Source organism: Lutra lutra, chromosome 9, assembly GCF_902655055.1.
Source record: "Lutra lutra chromosome 9, mLutLut1.2, whole genome shotgun sequence".
In the NCBI taxonomy this organism is placed as follows: Eukaryota; Metazoa; Chordata; class Mammalia; order Carnivora; family Mustelidae; genus Lutra; species Lutra lutra.
Window position 1 is genome coordinate 102,597,463 of NC_062286.1, and position 18,596 is coordinate 102,616,058.

Sequence of the window (18,596 nt, forward strand, 5' to 3'; positions counted from 1 at the left end):
CTGGGACAGGGTGTAGAGCTTCCTGTTCACTTGTATGATAGTTTAATTTCATCTCTTCACTGTATTTTTCCCCAAAAAGAGAGAAAAGTGGGGGGGGGGGAACCCAGTCAGTAGGCCACAGGTCTCATAGGAGGGAATTCACCAAGGGCTTTCCAGAACAAATATTTAATGAGCACTTAGCACATGCCAGGTACTTCTCTGGTGCTTGGGGTTCTTTAGTGAGCAAAGCGGATAAGTCTCTGTTGTCATCAAGCCTATCTTTTCCTCGTGGAGTAGAGGGAGATTTTCAATAATATTTTTTTAAAATGGACTTAATGAAAAGGTAAATTATATGGTATATTAGAAAGTGATAAGTAGCATGGAAAAGGGGAAAAAAGTAGAGCCCATAAGGAAGGCCAAAGCTGGGTGTCTTTTGCTGCATTTGAGAGGGTGGTTATCATCAGCGTTGCTGGGAAAGCTTTGAACAGACTCTAAGGTGAGCAATGTAGCTATCTACACATCGGAGGAAGAGAATTCTAGAAAGGCTAGCATAAAGCTTTAAGGTGAGAAACACGCCTAGTACCTCTGAGGAGGCCAGTAGTGTGGCTGGAGCTGTGAAGACCATGTTGGAGAATAGGAAGAGATGAGTTTGCAGAAGTAACAGACAGTGTGTGCTTATATGTGAGACATCACATGGAACTCTCAGGACTTTTAAGTTTTTACTCTTAATCAGAGTAAATTTGAGAGCCACTGTTACAAGAGCCAGAAACCTAACTCAGACTCGCTTAAAAAGGGAATTTATTGGCTTACATAACTAAGTCAGGAAAAATAACTGCCCAAATCTCCAGGTTTCCATGTTCACTATAATTTGTGATTTTTTTTTTCTCTTCCAGTAATCACATAAAAAGTCTTAGGGAAGTCACCAGTTGGTCCAGTTTGGGTCACGTGGCCTCTAAACCAATCACTGAGCACAGGCAGGTAAAATACTATGATTGGCCAGCCTGGATCCCATGTCTGCCACCTGTAGAGAGTAAGGTTGGAAGGTGAGCTTCAGAAAATACACAAAAGGAGTTTTCTGCTAGGCTTAAAAGCTTTATCACTTCCTGAAGTATCAGGAATCGATACACAGCAGGCAGAAATAATAAATGTGAACTACAAAAGTAATGTAAACCAGTACAAAGGGAAAGGGTTAGGGCATAGAAACATAGACTTCTATGTCAGACAGTATCACAATCAAAATTCTAATAAAAAGCAGAAGTAGAAAATAATATGCAGGAAATAACAATGAAAAGATAATGCTCTCAATATATGAACAGTTCATAAATATCAATGAAAAAAATAGAAATCACAAATGATAGATGATCAAAGGACACAGATTAATTTCCCAATCCAGAAACACAGAAAGCTGACAAATCTGCTTGGCCTCTTTAGGAAACGAAGAAACACTAGTGAACTTATACCAGTGATAGACCATTTTTCAGACTGATACCTTTTGGGTGTGTATTTGTAGGATGCTCAGGATAGTGAGGATTCTACAAAATGGAAATTCTCACTTCCTAACTGCTAGAAACCCTGGAAGTCATCTGCAAACATACCCCGATGAAGATAAAAATTTGTGACCAACAGTGTTAGTTTTAGTTTTATTTAAAGTAGGGAAAATTGCAAAGTAACCTAAATGTCATAGGATAGGGAAGTGATAACATAAATTTCAGCCATATGATAAAATAGTTTAAAATAACTTAGGAAAATTCTTGCTTGACAAGAAGAGTCTGTGGTACCACCAAGTGAAAAAGCCATGTACTGGATGATTCCATTATGAGAACACTATGAAATCAAAACAAATTGAGAATATTGCCTATGAGTATTCCTAGGTTTTTGACAATCTGTACATATTATTTGGGTAGGAAGATAGATAAATAGGCATACCTGGTTGGCTTGGGAGGCTTTTTGAGATCTTTTCTCATTTCTGCCATGAATTTGTTTATGTGGGTTTTCTACTTCATGTTATATCAATATTGGTAATTTTTATTTCAAAGAAAATCTCCATTTTCTTTGACTGTTATTCGTTCTATAATTATGCATAAAATTTAATTTCATTGTAATTGAAATTTACTCATTGCTATCCTTTTAAAATTATTCAAATAGTTGCTGAAGATTTATTTAATGGATTGTCAATCAGTAGATTTAACATTATTTAAAAATTTCTTAGCTCATTTTATATATGCATCCATTTTATATATATTATATATATATATAGTAGTCTTTATATATTATGTATTTGTCTTTATTTTCTTTGGATCTTTTTCTCTTTCTAAAATCTAAATTTGAATGTTTTTAAAAGTTTTTTTTCTCTCTCTTCCCCCCCCCCCCCCCCACCATTTCAAACAAGTCATTTAAGACTAAATTTCCTTCTAAGTATAGTTTTGGCTGTATCCCACATTTTTTTTAGTGTTCTCTTTATTTTTGTGATTTTCTAAATAGTCTGTCATTTTATTCCTGATACCCTACTTGACAAAGTATTTAGGAAATTACTTTTTAAATATCATAGGAACTATCATTTTAATATTTAAATTTATTTGTTAATTGTTAGTTTTATTGCACAGTGATTAGAAAATTAGGCCTTTATCTAAGGGAGGGGGCATAATAATTTAACTGGCAAGAAATAGCCTCAGTGGAGAGTTTAAACCTTGGATATGACCAAATCATTATCCTTAATTTGTATTTTAAACTAGAAAACCTGATACCTATAACTGATAGATTAAATTCTTTTCCCACATTCCCCTTTAACCAGAGGTTTGGAAACAGGGCAAGCTCAGTTAGTGGGGGGGAAAAAAGCTACATTATTTTGCACATCTGAGATGAGTCATATAAATTTTTAATCCTGCCTTGTAAACAAACAATTTCAAATTATTGTAAGTTTTCTGAAGTAGCAAATATGATGTTAGGTAGACAAACACAAGACGTCTCTAGAAGTGACACTGCAGCTGAGATCTCAAGGATAACAAGGTAGCAGCCAAGTGAGAACAGAAAGAGCTTTCAAGGTCAAAGACCTTGAGCCTGGAGAGAATTTGGCCTATTCTAGGAATGGGCAGAAGGCCAGTGTGCTGGCAGCATTGTGCGCCAAGTTGAGCGTTCCACATGATGGGGTTAGAAAAGCAGATCATATAGATCTGTGAAATTGTTATTTACATGTGTAGTATAGGCTAGGTTATACTAGGGTAACAAATGGCAACTATAAAGTATGGGTTTAGTTCTCATTCATGTCACCTTCTCAGTTGGGCTTGCCTGAAACTCATCTTCACGTTTTTCACATTGGGCTCTTCATTGATAGAGCAGCCCATCTGGGATGTTGCTGGTCATTGTGGTAGAGGAGAAAAAAGAGCACGAGTCTTCAAACTTCGCCTGAAGTGACACATGCTCTTTCTGCCCACATATCATTGGTCAAAGCACATTATATTGTCAAGTCCAGTGTCAGAGGAAATATACCCTCCCCCCATGGAAGGAAAGTATATACTGGTATAATTATCTCCTTGTAAATCTCTATCCTTCTATGCATGTTAACCAAAAGCTTGAGTTGTATTTCCTTTCTTCTTTATTCATAGATCTGCTTTAGCTATTACCAGGAAAATGGTTATGTGAAAATTTACACTAGGTCAGTATTTTGTGTGTACATGTTTTAACAACTTGACAACTTTAACAATTTTATAAAATGATTCTTTATTGTTCTCAGGGGTCCTTAATTTAAGGGCAAAATTTAAATCAACTTCAGTAGAAAGGATTTCATATTTACTTCCCAATTATAGGGATTATTTAATCTTGGTAAAGAGTCTTGAGCTCAAGAAAAGGCCATTTGCCTATAGTATCAAATAGCAGGATTGAATGCTAATAATTTACCAAGTGGCAAAGTCTATCTTGGCACTTTATGTTTAAATTTGTAAGAGAGTTCAGTAATGTGTGAATATTTCCATCTGCCAAACCAAGAAGAAAGGGAGGCACTTCGTTTCTCAAAGGCCCACAGCTGGGCGGGGGTCCTGGTCAGAACAATGTCCATGGTTATCATTGTCCCTTTTTGTCCTGAGGACCATCAGTAAAGTTGAGCAATGTTTAATGGCAACTTCGAATGGTGTAAGGCACAGGGGCAGGAGTAGTAGGGGAGAAATAGTAGAGTGACAGGCCGAGAGATGGAAAATTCGATGTAGATAAAAAACTGCACCTGGCAATGCTAGAATCATGTCAAATTATCTTTGCAGTCACTCTGAGGCATTTGTGTTGAGGTTGCCCATTGCGGCATAAGGCCATAATTTTTTCCTCATCGAACTTCATTTATTATTGGGAAAATGCCCTCTGGTAAAGCAGTTTTAAAAACCGTATTTTCTTTTAACTATTAAATCTCTACCTTTGTTGGGTAAAGGGATGGACTTTCATTATTACCTTCTAGGACAGTAAAACTGAAAGCATCTCTTCTGAAGGAGATGGAGGGAATTTGATGGAATACATATTTCCATTTTCAAAAGAACACTGAGTTTTTCCCATAGTGATTTTGGTTGATCCATGGCCAAGCTCTTTAACAATTGTGTAATTCCATCGTAAGTCCCTCAACAACAGACTGAGGATCATGGTTGTAGTGATCCCATAGCCAGCCCAGTGGCTGGCTCATAAAAGGGTCTCAGAAAGAATTCCAGTAATGGAGAGTGGGTTCTGAAGGATGAACCAATGTTCATGGAATCATGATCTTCATCTCAACAACTTCTACTTCAACAACTTCTTGCTCCTCAGAGGCTGTTGCTAGGGTAATTAGCTATCTAGTAGCATTCTGAGAAAAAAAAATATACATTGGGACATGTGTCTGTACAAACTATGCTATAGTTTAATTTTTAAAGAGCTTTTATTTATGTATTTAAAGAGAAAGAGAGCATGTGAGTGGCAGAGAGAAAGAGAGAGAACCTCAAGTAGACTTGGGGCTGAGTGCAGAGACCCACACGGGCCTTGATCTCATGACCCTGAGATCATGACCAGAGCAGAAGCCAAGAGACCAACGCTCAACTGACTGAGCCACCCAGGCACCCCTAATTTTGAAAAACATGGCCACAACATTGACCAGTCTCAGTAAGGGACAACTATTGGTAAGTTCAAGTTGCCTTAAAGGGACAATTTTAAATACACAATTTGCCACCAATACATTGTATTAAAATAACAGTTTGAGGGCACCTGTGTGGCTCAGTGGGTTAAAGCCTCTGCTTTCAGCTCAGGTCATGATCCCAGCGTCCTGGGATCGAGCCTCGAATCGGGCTCCTTGCTCAGCAGGGAGCCTGCTTCCTCCTCTCTCTCTCTGCCTGCCTCTCTGCCTACTTGTGATCTCTGTCTGTCAAATAAATAAATAAAACTTAAAAAAAAAAAAAGAACAGTTTGAGTTATTAGTCATTTACGTGAGGAAACAAAAATTACAAGACACAAATAATTCCACCTTATCCTCTCAAACCAATTTTATTCATATTCTGTTCTAACAAATATAGTACGAAGGCAACAGTTGTTTAAGTTTCTTAGTGTATGGCACAGATGAAAAGAAACAAACAGATTTCGAAGCAGTCCAGCATTTAAATGCCGGTTTAACAAAAGAGGCACGTATTATTCTATTTAGCAGTTTATACCAGATATCAGAAGACATTTTTTTCCCCTTGCAAGCAACAGACTACATTTATTTGCATTAAGTAAAAACATATCTTGATCAAGAAAATTACTTTTTTTTTTTCTGATTTTCCTTTATATCACAAATGTCAGGGTAAGGCAAATCCTTAATCATATGATAAAAACCCTATTCCCCAAGAAAATATATTGAACGTATTCTGCTAACTTTGTTATTTTTCAAAGCAAAGCTGACATGCACCACATACAGAGAAAAGTCATTTCAAATCAAGTGCATCAAGCAGAACTGTATTAATTCACAAAGAGGCTTTTCAGTATTTCATAGAAAGATTTACAATTAGCTGCGGTGGCAAATATGTGACCCACTATCACAGACAGTATTTTGGATGCCTCCTTTGTAAGCTTTTATGAAAGAAGACTTGTCCATTATCTGAATAGTTACTAACTGGAGGAAAAGCCCCTTTGTCTCTCTCACAACGACTACCTTTCTAATTAGGACTACAGGTTCCCCCTGCTATGGGCAAGTAGTGTTCCTATGAAATCTGTCCTTAAGCCGAAATGGGGTAAAGCAAAGAAACAATTACCATTCATTTATATGGAAATATTTTTGAGTCTTCCCAGACTCTCTTCTGATACCATAGGGCACATCTTGCTAATGGATGCACAAAATAAAATGAGATAAAGCACAGATGTTCACAGATGCAGGTCAAAGCTATGGTGGCTTGATGCTGAGACACTGAGTGCATTCCCAGAGAAGGAGCTCCGCGGGGCTGTTCTCCCTGCTTGCAGTTTTTATAAAAGCAAAAGCTCTCTTCAGGGATTTCTTTAGGTGAACGGTAGCAGGTACTAATGTAGGTCTTTCATAAAAGCAAAGTGGCATAATGCAATTTCAAAAAGCAGGGACATCTGTATTATGTTGAGAGCCTACTTTGATCCTCTGTATGCAAACATGACTAATATTGGGTTATCTTTCTCCCCCTCTCCCTCACAGTCATGCCACGTAGCCTGGCAGGGGTGTGGTTGGAAATTGACATCCAGGATTCATGTGCAGGACAAGCAATCTGCCTTTCAAATTTTCCACTGTATAGCCTGTTCAATGACAGCGCCAGGGAAAAAAGGGTTTCCTGTGTTGAGGTGTCCTCGATCTGGCCAACAGGTAGATTTTTAATCTCTTACTATTGAAATGCAAAGTGACTTCATTGTTTAAGGATAAAATCTCATAACCAAATAGCAACCAAAAGGCATAACAAGGCAAAAATGAAAACCCAATGTAATTATAAAGTTTAAACAAATTCAGGGGTGGGGCTAGGAGACTGACGCCTCATTCTCTTCGTTTTGATCTCAAAGATTTCTTTCCTTTTCCTGAAGTTCTCATGCAGAGAACTCCCTACCCTATTCCTACCCCGCCCGCATTTAAAATGAAGGAATAAAAATGGCTGTCGTGGATGATAAAGAGAACACCCTGAATGAAATAATTCCAGTCCTCACGGGTCCTAACGGGGACGTTGGGTCTTTTTCATCATTGTCCATTAAGTAGTCCCCACCCCGCTTGTCTCCGTCATGTTGTTTTCAGCTGTAACTCATTCCTGGGCATGAGTAGCACTAACATGTGGGAGTCCTTGGAAAATGTGCTCTTAGCACTCCTTGTCCAGTCCTTCACAGAATGACGGCAACTTTCAATTAAGTTATAAGGATGACAAGAAATACAGAAACTCTCAGGATGTGTATGGCATCATTTCATGGATCACTTAAAATGGGACTTTCCCTTGTTTTTCTAGAAAGCCATATCTCATGGCAGTAGGAGACATATACATTTCTATACCAAACTGTAAAATGACAGCAGAAAGAGAAATGGCCACGTTCCAAAATCATGAGGTCCCTTAAAAATCATTGCTTAGGTTGATAAGCAGTTGTTTCCTTTCTTTCTTTTTTTTTTTTTTTTAGAAATACAGGATGTTACAACATACCACATATGCAGAAATCTAACTTGCTAATGATTCTAATATATCAAAGAAGCCATCCAGAGGGGCAACAAATTCCAAAAGGGCTGAAACAAAATTCATAGAAGAGAGAAGAAAGTGGATTTTCCATAGAGGAAAGAGTAAAACTGAAGAAGTCCGTGGAATATTTAGAAAACAGAACGCCCTTTGATTTTAGAAATACCCAATTTGATCTATTACTGTTCTCCCTCCACTAAAAAATACATTTATATATTTATATATATAAATAACTCACAGTTCTAAAGACCTTTTAAGGAAGGTGGATTTGACGAGATAGGCAAGAAGCGATATCAGTTTCCTCAGAAAAAAATAGACTGTTCTTAGAACCTAGGGAAGCTGTGGGAAGCAGGCATCTTGCCTCGTGTGGGTCACTATTGATGTCATCTCTGGGATAGACATCTGTGACAACTTCTGACTTCCTCCTTGGCCGCTCATCCCCTGTGCCCATTGTACCACTGGAATCTTGGCTTAGTAATGCTGCTGCTCCCCTTCAAGACCATAATCAAGGGATTTCTAGGAGTGGGGACAGGCTATCAAAGTAGTTTTGGATTTGGCATGAACAAAGCAGACTATTTAAAAGCAAGCCAGAACTGCAAGCAAGACCTCCAATTGCCTCTAACTTCAAATGAGAATCTATCTGTGGGCCCTCAAACCTTGGGTAAAGACGAGAGATTCTTTTATGAAGTGTATATATAACAAGAGATTTCAAGTAGAACTTTTAATATTCATAGACATATGTTTGGATTCTAAATGCAGCAGCCCCCCTCTCTCAACTAAAACACCTCGAAGAGTGTCATCCCTTCCAAACTGTGTCCCAAAGAGTCACATCTTACTCGGTGGGCTCTATGCTGAAGCACACAGTAAAGACCTCATGAACCTGGGGAGATCTGCAAAAGGTCAGGGTCAAAGAATGCACCTGCAGTCCTGGCTGGGAAGGGAAGGTCCCCGCTGGCTGTAGGGGGGTCGTGCCTTCAGGGTAACGCCTCTACATTCTGTCCTGGATGAAATCCTCCTTCCACGTTCTTCATTAACCACATGGAACAGAACTGTACCTTGGGAATCCCTGAATATAATGCCATTTTCAATTCATTGCCCTGACCTTTTCCCAAGTGATTTCTGAGCATTTTGCCCATTTTCTCTCCTGCCTCCTTTGTGGATTATACTGATCTTGGGCTTGAGGATTCCTGAAATTTAGCCTGCAGTGTACCAACAATCATCTCTTTCTTTGAAGAAACCACTGTATCGACCAGCTTTGTGACATAATCAAGAAAGCAGACAGGGACCAGGATACACCTGTGAGTGTTAAACTGTGCCACTGTGACCCTGGGAAAAGTCACTAAAGAGAAAAAAAAAGAAATTACAGGGATAGTGCCTGAAAGACACATTGACGTGGGGCCCTTTGCCAAGTTCAAAGAAACTTTTTTCTTTTTTTTTTTTCTTTTTTTCTTTTTTTTTTGTCTTTCTTTTTTTCTGCAGGTAAACAGAACATAATGCAGCTGGAGAAATTAGAGCAAAGGATTCCCTGTCCTTCCGTGGGACTTGCCCCCCCCCAACACCCCCCTCCTCCACAGCTTGCACTCCTGTCTTCCTACACCCACCCCCCCAAGGACCAGGAGAGGCCTGCAATGCCTAGGACCACGATTGACTTCCATTTCTTTGTTCCTTTGCTTCATCTTGTGCCCCTGGCAAAGACAAGGAGAAACCATTTGTTAGATGAAAGATCACAGATTTCGTAGATTTAACAAGGAATATCTTTTTAACACAGTCATTTAAATGTTTCGTACCCCTCAAACAAGCCTAGGAATATCTTCTCTGACTATCAGAGAACTTTGGATACTGGAGCTGTAATTGCCTGCACAGGGTATCTTTAAAGAGCACATAAATCACAGCTAATAAATGTATGCTACATCGATGACTTGTTTCCACTGATGGGGTGATTAACTCAACTCTTCAAAGTATTCTTTGAAATACCTAATCTTGGATTGATGAGTCCTCCTTTATAGGGTCCGTTCACACACACTGGTTTCCAGGGCTCGACACAGGAATAATGGTGACAATTTGCATAATGCTGACCTGCTGAAGTCACTGATGGCTGTCCCACCACTTTGAGGTCTTATTAAGTCTCTGCTGCGTTCCCCACTTGGGAGAAGACACTGTGTCTTAGATAGTCTTTATCTTTTTAGATTTTAGAAGATGTGGTATAATCCACATAGAAGGAAATGCACAGATCTTAAGCCTACCTCAGTCTGTATGAACAAAGGCATTCATTTAACCCACACCACTATCAAGATATAAAACATTGCCATTACCTCAAAAGTTCACTTTCCAACTATTAGCTCCTGCTGGAACCAGCAACTGATCTGATTTCTATCACCATAAATTACTACGTGTCTATACAGAAGAACTGAAGCAGATGATCTCTGAGTTAATTTTCTCTGTGGTATTCCTATGAATCTTTAAAGTACTCTTTGAGGTGTGTGTGTGTGTGTCTATTTAAAATAGACAAAAGTAGATGAGAAGAAAAAAAATCCTACGTACTCCCTCCATTGTTGATAACTTCTGTAGTTAATATTATGGAATATTTCTTTATGGTATTTTTCTGAATCTCTTATACATAGATATACAATTACAAATTTTAATGTTAAAAATGAAAATTGCAAACATAAAGAAACCTACAAACAGCATAACATACCTAGAATATATTCCCTAAGTGCTAATATTTTTCAAATTTCCTTGAGATCTTTCACTTTTCAAAAAAGACTATAGGTAAATTAAAGTATTTACAAATAAATTAATTTAATTTATCGATAGGTTAAAACTATTTCTCTTCCTTCCCAGAGATTACCAAACCCTGATAAGTGTGGATCATCTTGCATGTTTTTATATTTTTACACAAATATATATTCACAAATAATATGCATAATAGAAAGTATTTAGTATTACTTTGTGTATTATAAATAGCACATAAGTAGTAATTTTGTTTTACCCTGTTTTTAGCCACCCACTAATTATTATTATAAATTTATAATCAAAATATATTTTTATTTGCCTGTGTGTTTATCATTTTCCTTGGCTTACAGTTGTTTTCTGCACCTTACCACTTTCCTCTGGATTCAGTTTTCTTCTTACTATTGTGCATCCTTTAGTAGCTTTTAAAGAAAGGGTATGTGAAGAACAAACTTTTCTTTTTTTCCTGAAAAATGGCAGTTTTTATCTTCTTAAATGATAGTGAAACTTGACTATAGAACTCTGTACTGACAATTGTTTTTATTCATGTTTCAAGACTCAATTATTCCACTGTCTCCTGAACCAAATTCTAGATGTTGGGAAGCCTGCTGTCTATGCCATACTTATTTCTTTGGAGGTTAACTCTCCTTTTCCTTTAATTGTTTTCCTTTTTTTTTTTTTTCTCATTCTCTCTAGTGTTCTGCAATGCTTGTGTTGGGTTTATTTTAAACATGTCTGTCTTGTGACTTATTCTTTTAACTTAAAAACTCATGGACTTCTAAATAAATAAATTTTTTTTTTTTTTTTTTTTTTTTTTTTAAAAGGGGCCCCTGGGTGGCTCAGTGGGTTAAAGCCTCTGCCTTTAGCTCAGGTCATGATCCCAGGGTCCTGGGATTGAGCCCCACATCGGGCTCTCTGCTCCGTGGAGAGCCTGATTCCTCCTCTCTCTCTCTGCCTACTTGTGATCTCTCTCTGTCAAATAAATAAATGTTAAAAAAAAAAAAAAACTGGGACGCCTGGGTGGCTCAGTTGGTTAAGCAGCTGCCTTCGGCTCAGGTCATGATCCCAGTGTCCTGGGATCGAGTCCCACATCGGGCTCCTTGCTTGGCGGGGAGCCTGCTTCTCCCTCTGCCTCTGCCTGCCATTCTGTCTGCCTGTGCTCGCTCGCTCTCCTCTCTCTCTGACAAATAAATAAAATCTTTAAAAAAAAAACAAAAAAACTCACGGACTTCTATCAATTTCTGATAAATTCTCAGAAATTATCTTTCAAATACTATCTACTATCTCCTTTTAGAATGTGTACTAAAGACAAACACATTGATCATTCTCCTTCCTGCCCCCATGTCTCCTCATGTGTCATTCATATCACTACATGTTTATTGGCTTTTTTCAAATTGTTCTTAATTTTTCATAGTGTTACCCTTTTCTTACAGTTTTATATGTGCTTTTAATCTTTATTTTCTTTTAAATGTACTTATAAAATCTTCAGAATTTTCTACTCTCTCATTTTCATAATGCTAATCATCATGTCATTTCACCCATTGAGTTTCACTTATGGTAGATCACTTCATCGTATGTTTTTGTAAGTCTTAAAATTGTGAATTCATCTTCAGAGAATTTTTTTCTTCCATGGGAATTCCAAGTGATAGGTTTACTTTTCCATTTGTTATCTAGAGCAGGAATGATACTGGTATCTAACCAACTATTAAATATACAGTCTGTGTATTGCTGTCTGACTGTGGGTGGCATAAGTTTGCATTTCAAATTCATGGTACGTTTGTGTTTTCTACCTATCATAGGAGCCTTCTTCCTTCCCCTCACTGCACTCTGGGCAGACAGAAGTCTCCTTGTTAACATTTTCAGCTGGGAATCCCAGACTTATCTATGTAAATATATCAGTTTTCATATCTCCCCTTGAATGGCTCTAGGTCCCAGTTGGGCATTAGAATGCAAGGATCTAGCCATAGGGCTTATCTCTGCATCCATGACCAATCAGCAGCTCTTAGGATTACTGCATGTTCAACTCACTATACTACTGCTTTGGCTTTCAAATTCTTTATTTCTGGCACCTTTGCTTTCATGTCAGTTGAGCTGTGTATTTAAACATTTCTTTATTATAATTTATCTCTCATTTCTAAACATTTATATTGGGAGATGTTCTACAAAACCCCACCTTTCCAGTTATCTGTTGCTACATCACAAACCATCCTAAAACTTAGTGGCTGAAAACAAAATGGTTTATCATTTTTCATGTTCCTATAGGCTTGGAGTCAGCTGGGCAGTTTATCTGCTCCAGGTGGTATCCACTGGGGCCAAAACACCCAAAATGGCCTCTCAGTTTCCAGAATCTCTCTCCATGGAGTCTTCCTCATTCTATAGTAGAGGTGAGCTTCTTACAGGATGGTTGGATTCCAAAAGTAAGCATTCTGAGAATGTAAAAATGGAAGTTGCAGAGCCTCTTAAAGTGTACCTTGGTAACCGCCCCACTTGGACTGCCATGTTTCTCTAGAACCATGTTTCTCTAAACTACCTTCACATGATGTCAGATACTTGTTGAGAAATTAATTTAACATTTGTAGAGTGTTCTGTTGACTCAGAGTCATTCTCTTTTGTCATTTATGATTACTGATTTTTTACAATTATAAATTATATAACACTAAATTTTCTTGCATTATATCTTGGAACTTTGTAATTCTAATTTGTTTTCACTGTATTTCTTTAATTTCCTTTATATTGTGATGCACAGAACTAAAGGTTCCTTCTTTTGAACTACCACATAACCTCTACAAATTCAGCTGTGTAAATATTTCTGTGGGAATCACTAAAGTTCCTTGGGTCATACTGTTCTCTGTGACAACTGGGTTTGTCACTACAACTCACTATTGTTTAGGGAGCAGTATGGTGTCAGCAAATAATTTTGTCCTGGGAGTGTTTGAATTTCCATTGATCATCCAAGTGACCCAGTCATTTCTCCTTCCTGAAATTGAGTTTCCTCAAACTAATCTTGGACTTTTAAGTTTTGACAACGTATTCATTTGGGTAAAGGTATTCGTGTTTATGATCAAGGAAAATACTTTGACATTAACCAAGGAAATATTTATCTGGGTACTTTATTTAGATATTGATCACACAGGAAAATCATAGTATCTGTAAGAAAAATTCTAGACAAGAAGTCTATAGTTTGTTGGCAACAAAGGGCAGAAGGTAAGGCAACACTGAGGAACTTGCATTTAAATTGTTCAGGTTTAGTCTCACTTCATTACTTTTTAATGGAAACTTCTCTACCGTATCATTTCTGCAGCTTAGCAGGATAATTCTAAATACACGAACAAGGTTTAGAAAAAAAAAAAAAAGAAATGTTTATAAGACCATATTTGTGTGAGTTTTATTTCTTTTAGGAGTCCTATGTTATATGTGTGTTACACAAATGCTATTATATTTAAGTTTTAAATGATGTTCAAGACTATGATGGGAAGGACAGTTGTCTACTTTCATATATTCTCAAACTTTGTTCTGCTGTGATGCTGGAACTCAAGAGTCTGGTGCAACATGGTCTTCTGGGTGAGTACAGAGACCTACCACGAAGATGGAGGGAGAGCAAGAAGGTCCTGAGAGGCAATGGTGCTAGCACAACTGTGTTTTACACTGGATGACCCACCATTGATGTGGTGGTTCCCAGTTAGGATGTTTCCCAGTTAGTATTTTCAGCTAAGAATCAGAATAGTGAGCTTGACTTCTCTAATGCTTTTCACCAGCCCTCAAGATATGGAAAGGGGTTATAGACTATTCCTCATTTTAGATAAATTTCAGTCTCTGCTAAGAGATTTAGAATGTTGGTTTGGAAAAACTCTTAAACATGATCTGACCCCAGCCTATGATTTTCTTGGGGAGTTCCTTAAGGCTCATTTAACTCAACAAACCCTGTTCAGACACACAGGTCCATAGGTCGTGGTGTGACAGCAGAGGACACAAGTCAGGCTTCTTTCTGTCTCAACACACCAAGTGCCTTTCCACATTCTCTAGGGTAGAGATTTAAAAACAGATATACTAAACAACACAGCAGGTAGCTTCTAGAAAAGCAATGCTTCAGAATCAGCTTGTGGTTGCTGAAATAATTTCATCCCTCCAGGAGTCCAGGAGGTTAGATGGATGAAAACATTTTTCTCCTGTTGTCAAAACTCAGAAAACCAGGGAAATGCACATCTGAATATGCTGTGGCTTATCTTTTCCCCTCAAAGGATTGTAGGTTTCTTGGGGTTATCTTGGCTCCTTCCACTGTGTCATTTGGTATAAGGATTTCTAAAGTTTAGCTTGAGCCACACTGTGGGACTTGGCAGAACTGAGGGAAATCCAATATGCCATTTACAAACACTTCCCATGGCTGGTTTAATCAATTGAAAATCCCACTACATGGTGCGCCTGGGTGGCTCAGTGGGTTAAAGCCTCTGCCTTTGGCTCAGGTCATGACCCCAGGGTCCTGGGATTGAGCCCCGCATCGGGCTCTCTGCTCAGCAGAGAGTCTGCTTCCTCCTCTCTCTCTCTGCCTGCTTCTCTGCCTACTTGTGATCTCTGTCAAATAAATAAATAAAATCTTTAAAAAAAAAAAAAAGAAAGAAAATGCCACTACAGGGGCAACTTACCTATTAGTTAATCTTCTTGCTGACTCTCTGTTGGGTCATTTACACTGTCAACCTGACTATTCATTTCAACTGTAACCAGAAAGGAAAACAAAAAAAAAAGGTTAAGTCTTTATTAAACCCAAATCTCTTGAACACATTAAAATGGTCTGTGAGTTGTAACATTACTGATCTCCTATCTTATACTTCTTTTCAGTTCATTTTCATTCAAGATTTGGGGAATAAGTCTTGTAGATTTTTAGTGGCAGGGGCCAAGGAGGGCAGGATTACTTCTTAATGAACTGTAGAAGTTGAGTTGTTGTTTTATACCAGATTTTTGGGTGGGCATTTTGGGTGTATTGATTACCATCCTGAAGTAAATCCAAAGGCCTTAGTAGATGTCTAAGAAAATAACAAGAAAACAAAGCAAAACAGATTGTTGCCATGTAGAGAGTTAAGCAGCTCTCTCTGAAATGGCAACCTTGATAGGCCTGTTTGGTTTGCTAGGTTTTCAAATCTGAATTTCAAAACAGATTCTCTAAACTTGCCAATGGTCTCAGCAGCAGTGGATGCCCTGTGATAGAAAAACAAAACATCTAACCGGATCACACCATGATGATAAAACGTGTGCTTTTACTTTAACTGTGTGTATTGGTCTGTGCGAACATTTGCATAAAAATAGAATGCATAATTAATGTCCTTGTCCAGAAGTATTCCAGAGCAGGCATAGCAGTCACTCTGGAAATTTTCAAGGGTCAGTAGGTTCAGTTAGATGGATATTTTAAAAGCATCAAAGTGCATATTATAAAGGGAGAGACAATATACAAATGGAACAATGGTCAGACCATATATAACAATATAACTTACGAAAAACCTTTGTGGCTACCAGCCTGGGCAATCTGACCACATCCTCTGTAGCAATCAGCTTAGGATGGTCAGGACTTGGACAATGTCTGCTGGCTTCACTAGAGTTTGCCCTGTGATTCCAACGTGGGACCAAACAGGGAAAGCCGGATATGTTCCCAAACCAGTCTCCCACTTCTAGTGTGCTCAAATCCAGCTTTCCTATGCCAGCAACCTTGAGTCAGAGGGTGCTTGAAGCCATGTCTTAACTTTAAAGGTTTTCCACTTTTCTGCCTGCATTTGAGCCCACCAACACAAGGGATAATGGCCGCCACCCTGGCTATTATACCTGAGTAAGTAACCTCTGTTCTTGTTCGGGTAGTCTTCATTTATGTGCACAGAATCAACAATCCAAGCTCTTTTTCTCAAACAGGAAAATTTGATTAAGGGAAAATAGTGGCAGATGCTGGTTTTCACACTCCAAAGAGGCTTGAAAGAGGGAGTGACATTGAAGGGCATACCATCCAACTCTTTCTCAGGGAGAAGGTTTTAAAAGCAGGTCTCCGTTCCACCTGAAAACTATCCTGGGTTTCTAATGATGTGTGAGCTTTTTCTAAACCCCAGGTGTAAACTGGCCAGATGCAACAATGCTACCTGTATAAGGAGAATAATGCATGTGCTTTCCAGCCTGGTCTACGAAATTACTGTAAGGTCACCCATCTCAGTGAGGGAGCCTGCAGAATCAAATATAGGAGAGCATCCCTTCTCTGTTCTTCCAACCCAAGGGTCACTCATTCCGAAACCTATTAATAAATAGCATCCCATGATGAAATAAGTTTGGGAAAAGCAATGGTAAACCATGTTGATAAATTTCTTCACAGCTGAGCTTTCTGAGAGCCTGTAATATATATGGAGAATCTCAAAGAGAGGACTAAATCTTAGTGTTTTTCATGTTTCTTTCCCTTTTACTCAATGAGCATCCTATGGGCCTGCCATTCTTCAGAACATGTTTGCAGAGAACTAGTTAAGAACCAGGACACAATAATGTCACAACCAGGCTGCGGCAGGTTTTGTTCAACTGAGCATGACTAACATGTGGTAGCCTTTAATGGATCTGAGGTTGAAAAACATTATTCTTCTAGGTAATGCAACCCGTGAGTTTAAAAAAAAAAATCGGTTTGTATGGAAGGGCTTATGATTAAGGGAGGAAATTCAGGTGATGAAAAGCTTATAGCAGGGTGGAATACCTAGTACAGAAAACTCTATTTAAAACCACCAAGTAGGGGCGCCTGGGTGGCTCAGTGGGTTAAGCCTCTGCCTTCGGCTCAGGTCATGATCTCAGGGTCCTGGGATAGAGCCCCTCATCAGGCTCTCTGCTCAGCGGGGAGCCTGCTTCCTCCTCTCTCTCTCTGCCTACTTGTGATCTCTGTCAAGTAAATAAATAAAATCTTAAAAAAAAAAAAAAACCCACCAAGTAAATTCACTAAGTAGATTTTACCAGTTGAATTTTTCCCAAGGTCATTATTAATTCAAAGCAATTCGCCTTTTTTTCTTTGGCTAAAATGAACCAAACAGCAAGGTATATATGAGCAGTTGATAACCAACCAGTTTTGGTTCTCTTGAGCTTTGGGGGTCAGTGGAATCAAATATTTATTAAATCATATATTCACAAATAATTGTTTTTTTTTAAACCAAGTAATATTTCAAAGCATTCCCAGAATCATTATATGGGGTGGGGGTGGTGTATTAATATTTCTCAGGCTCAGAGTATTCAGATACCTTCAAAATGAGATGTGAATAAAGACGGATTTTTATAAACTGACTTCTAAGGTGATTTTAAAGATCCACTGTGTTTTTGGCCAAGCAATCTGAAGTGAGATAGTGAGGTAAAATGATGAAGGTCCAAGATGACCTTAGCCCAAACTCAAGTCAGGGCTCTCCTGAGTGTTTCCCGGAGTCCCTATAGAGCAGGGATAACTTCGGGCAAGTGCTTTTTGTGGAAGTAAGAGATACTCCCATCAAGTTCACCAGCTGGATTTCAGTCTAGTTTACCCTTGGTATTACCCACCATGGCCTCCGTATTATGAGGTGTGATTAACAACTGAGGCACATAGTGTTATAAAACAGCATCAGTTTTTTTAAAGGCTACCAATTTTATTAGTTCCTAGGAGAACATGGTTTTTGAACTTTACCTGTTCTCACTGAATATGTTCCTTCATAGAACAGATAGCTCCTTTAATCCTAGATTACACACAGAAAATGTATCAGATTTGTAGTTTGCATGAGCTCAAATAGCTCAGAACTTTACCATCGGGACTTGGAGAGTTTTCTGTGTAGCCAGACCCTTCGCTTTGCACAGGAACTCTAGGTGTGTCCTCGCCTTGAGCTGAAAGAAAGAAGATAGTCCTTGATTAATAGAGAATTAGAACAGCCTGACTGCCAATTGTTCTGTCACCCTCCATTGCCCTCTTAAATTTAAAAATACTCCTGGGATTCAACTTCTTTTGCAGAAAAGGTTAAGGGAGGAAACAGTGGGTTGAGTTGCCTGAATTCTTTAGCGCTGTCATCTAAATTCTCTTTAATTTGTGAGATAATCTCATACATACATACACAATTTCTCAAATTAAAAATCTGGTAGCATGAAAGCAGGGAAACTTGGTTTAATCAGAACAACCTACAATTTAAATTTAGGGAAATTGTGTGTGTGTGTGTACGTGTATACATGTGCATGTGCGTGTGTGTGTGTGTATGTGTTTGTGTAAGTTTATGTAGCTTATCCTTTGAAGAG

General features: G+C 38.4%; 1 protein-coding gene across 1 annotated transcript in view; it reads right to left on the reverse strand.

The window, feature by feature from the left end:
• Positions 1-5,441: 5,441 nt before the first annotated feature.
• The window catches only part of MACROD2 (mono-ADP ribosylhydrolase 2), a 2,010,404-nt gene continuing 1,997,249 nt past the window's right edge, over positions 5,442-18,596 (reverse strand). Inside the window, exons 17-19 of the mRNA XM_047744583.1 lie at positions 18,117-18,194; positions 14,990-15,058; positions 5,442-9,304 (exon numbers count right to left, since the gene is read on the reverse strand). Coding sequence (XP_047600539.1) covers positions 14,997-15,058; positions 18,117-18,194 — 140 coding nt within the window. The 3' untranslated portion in view covers positions 5,442-9,304; positions 14,990-14,996. The remainder of the gene's footprint in view (positions 9,305-14,989; positions 15,059-18,116; positions 18,195-18,596) is intronic.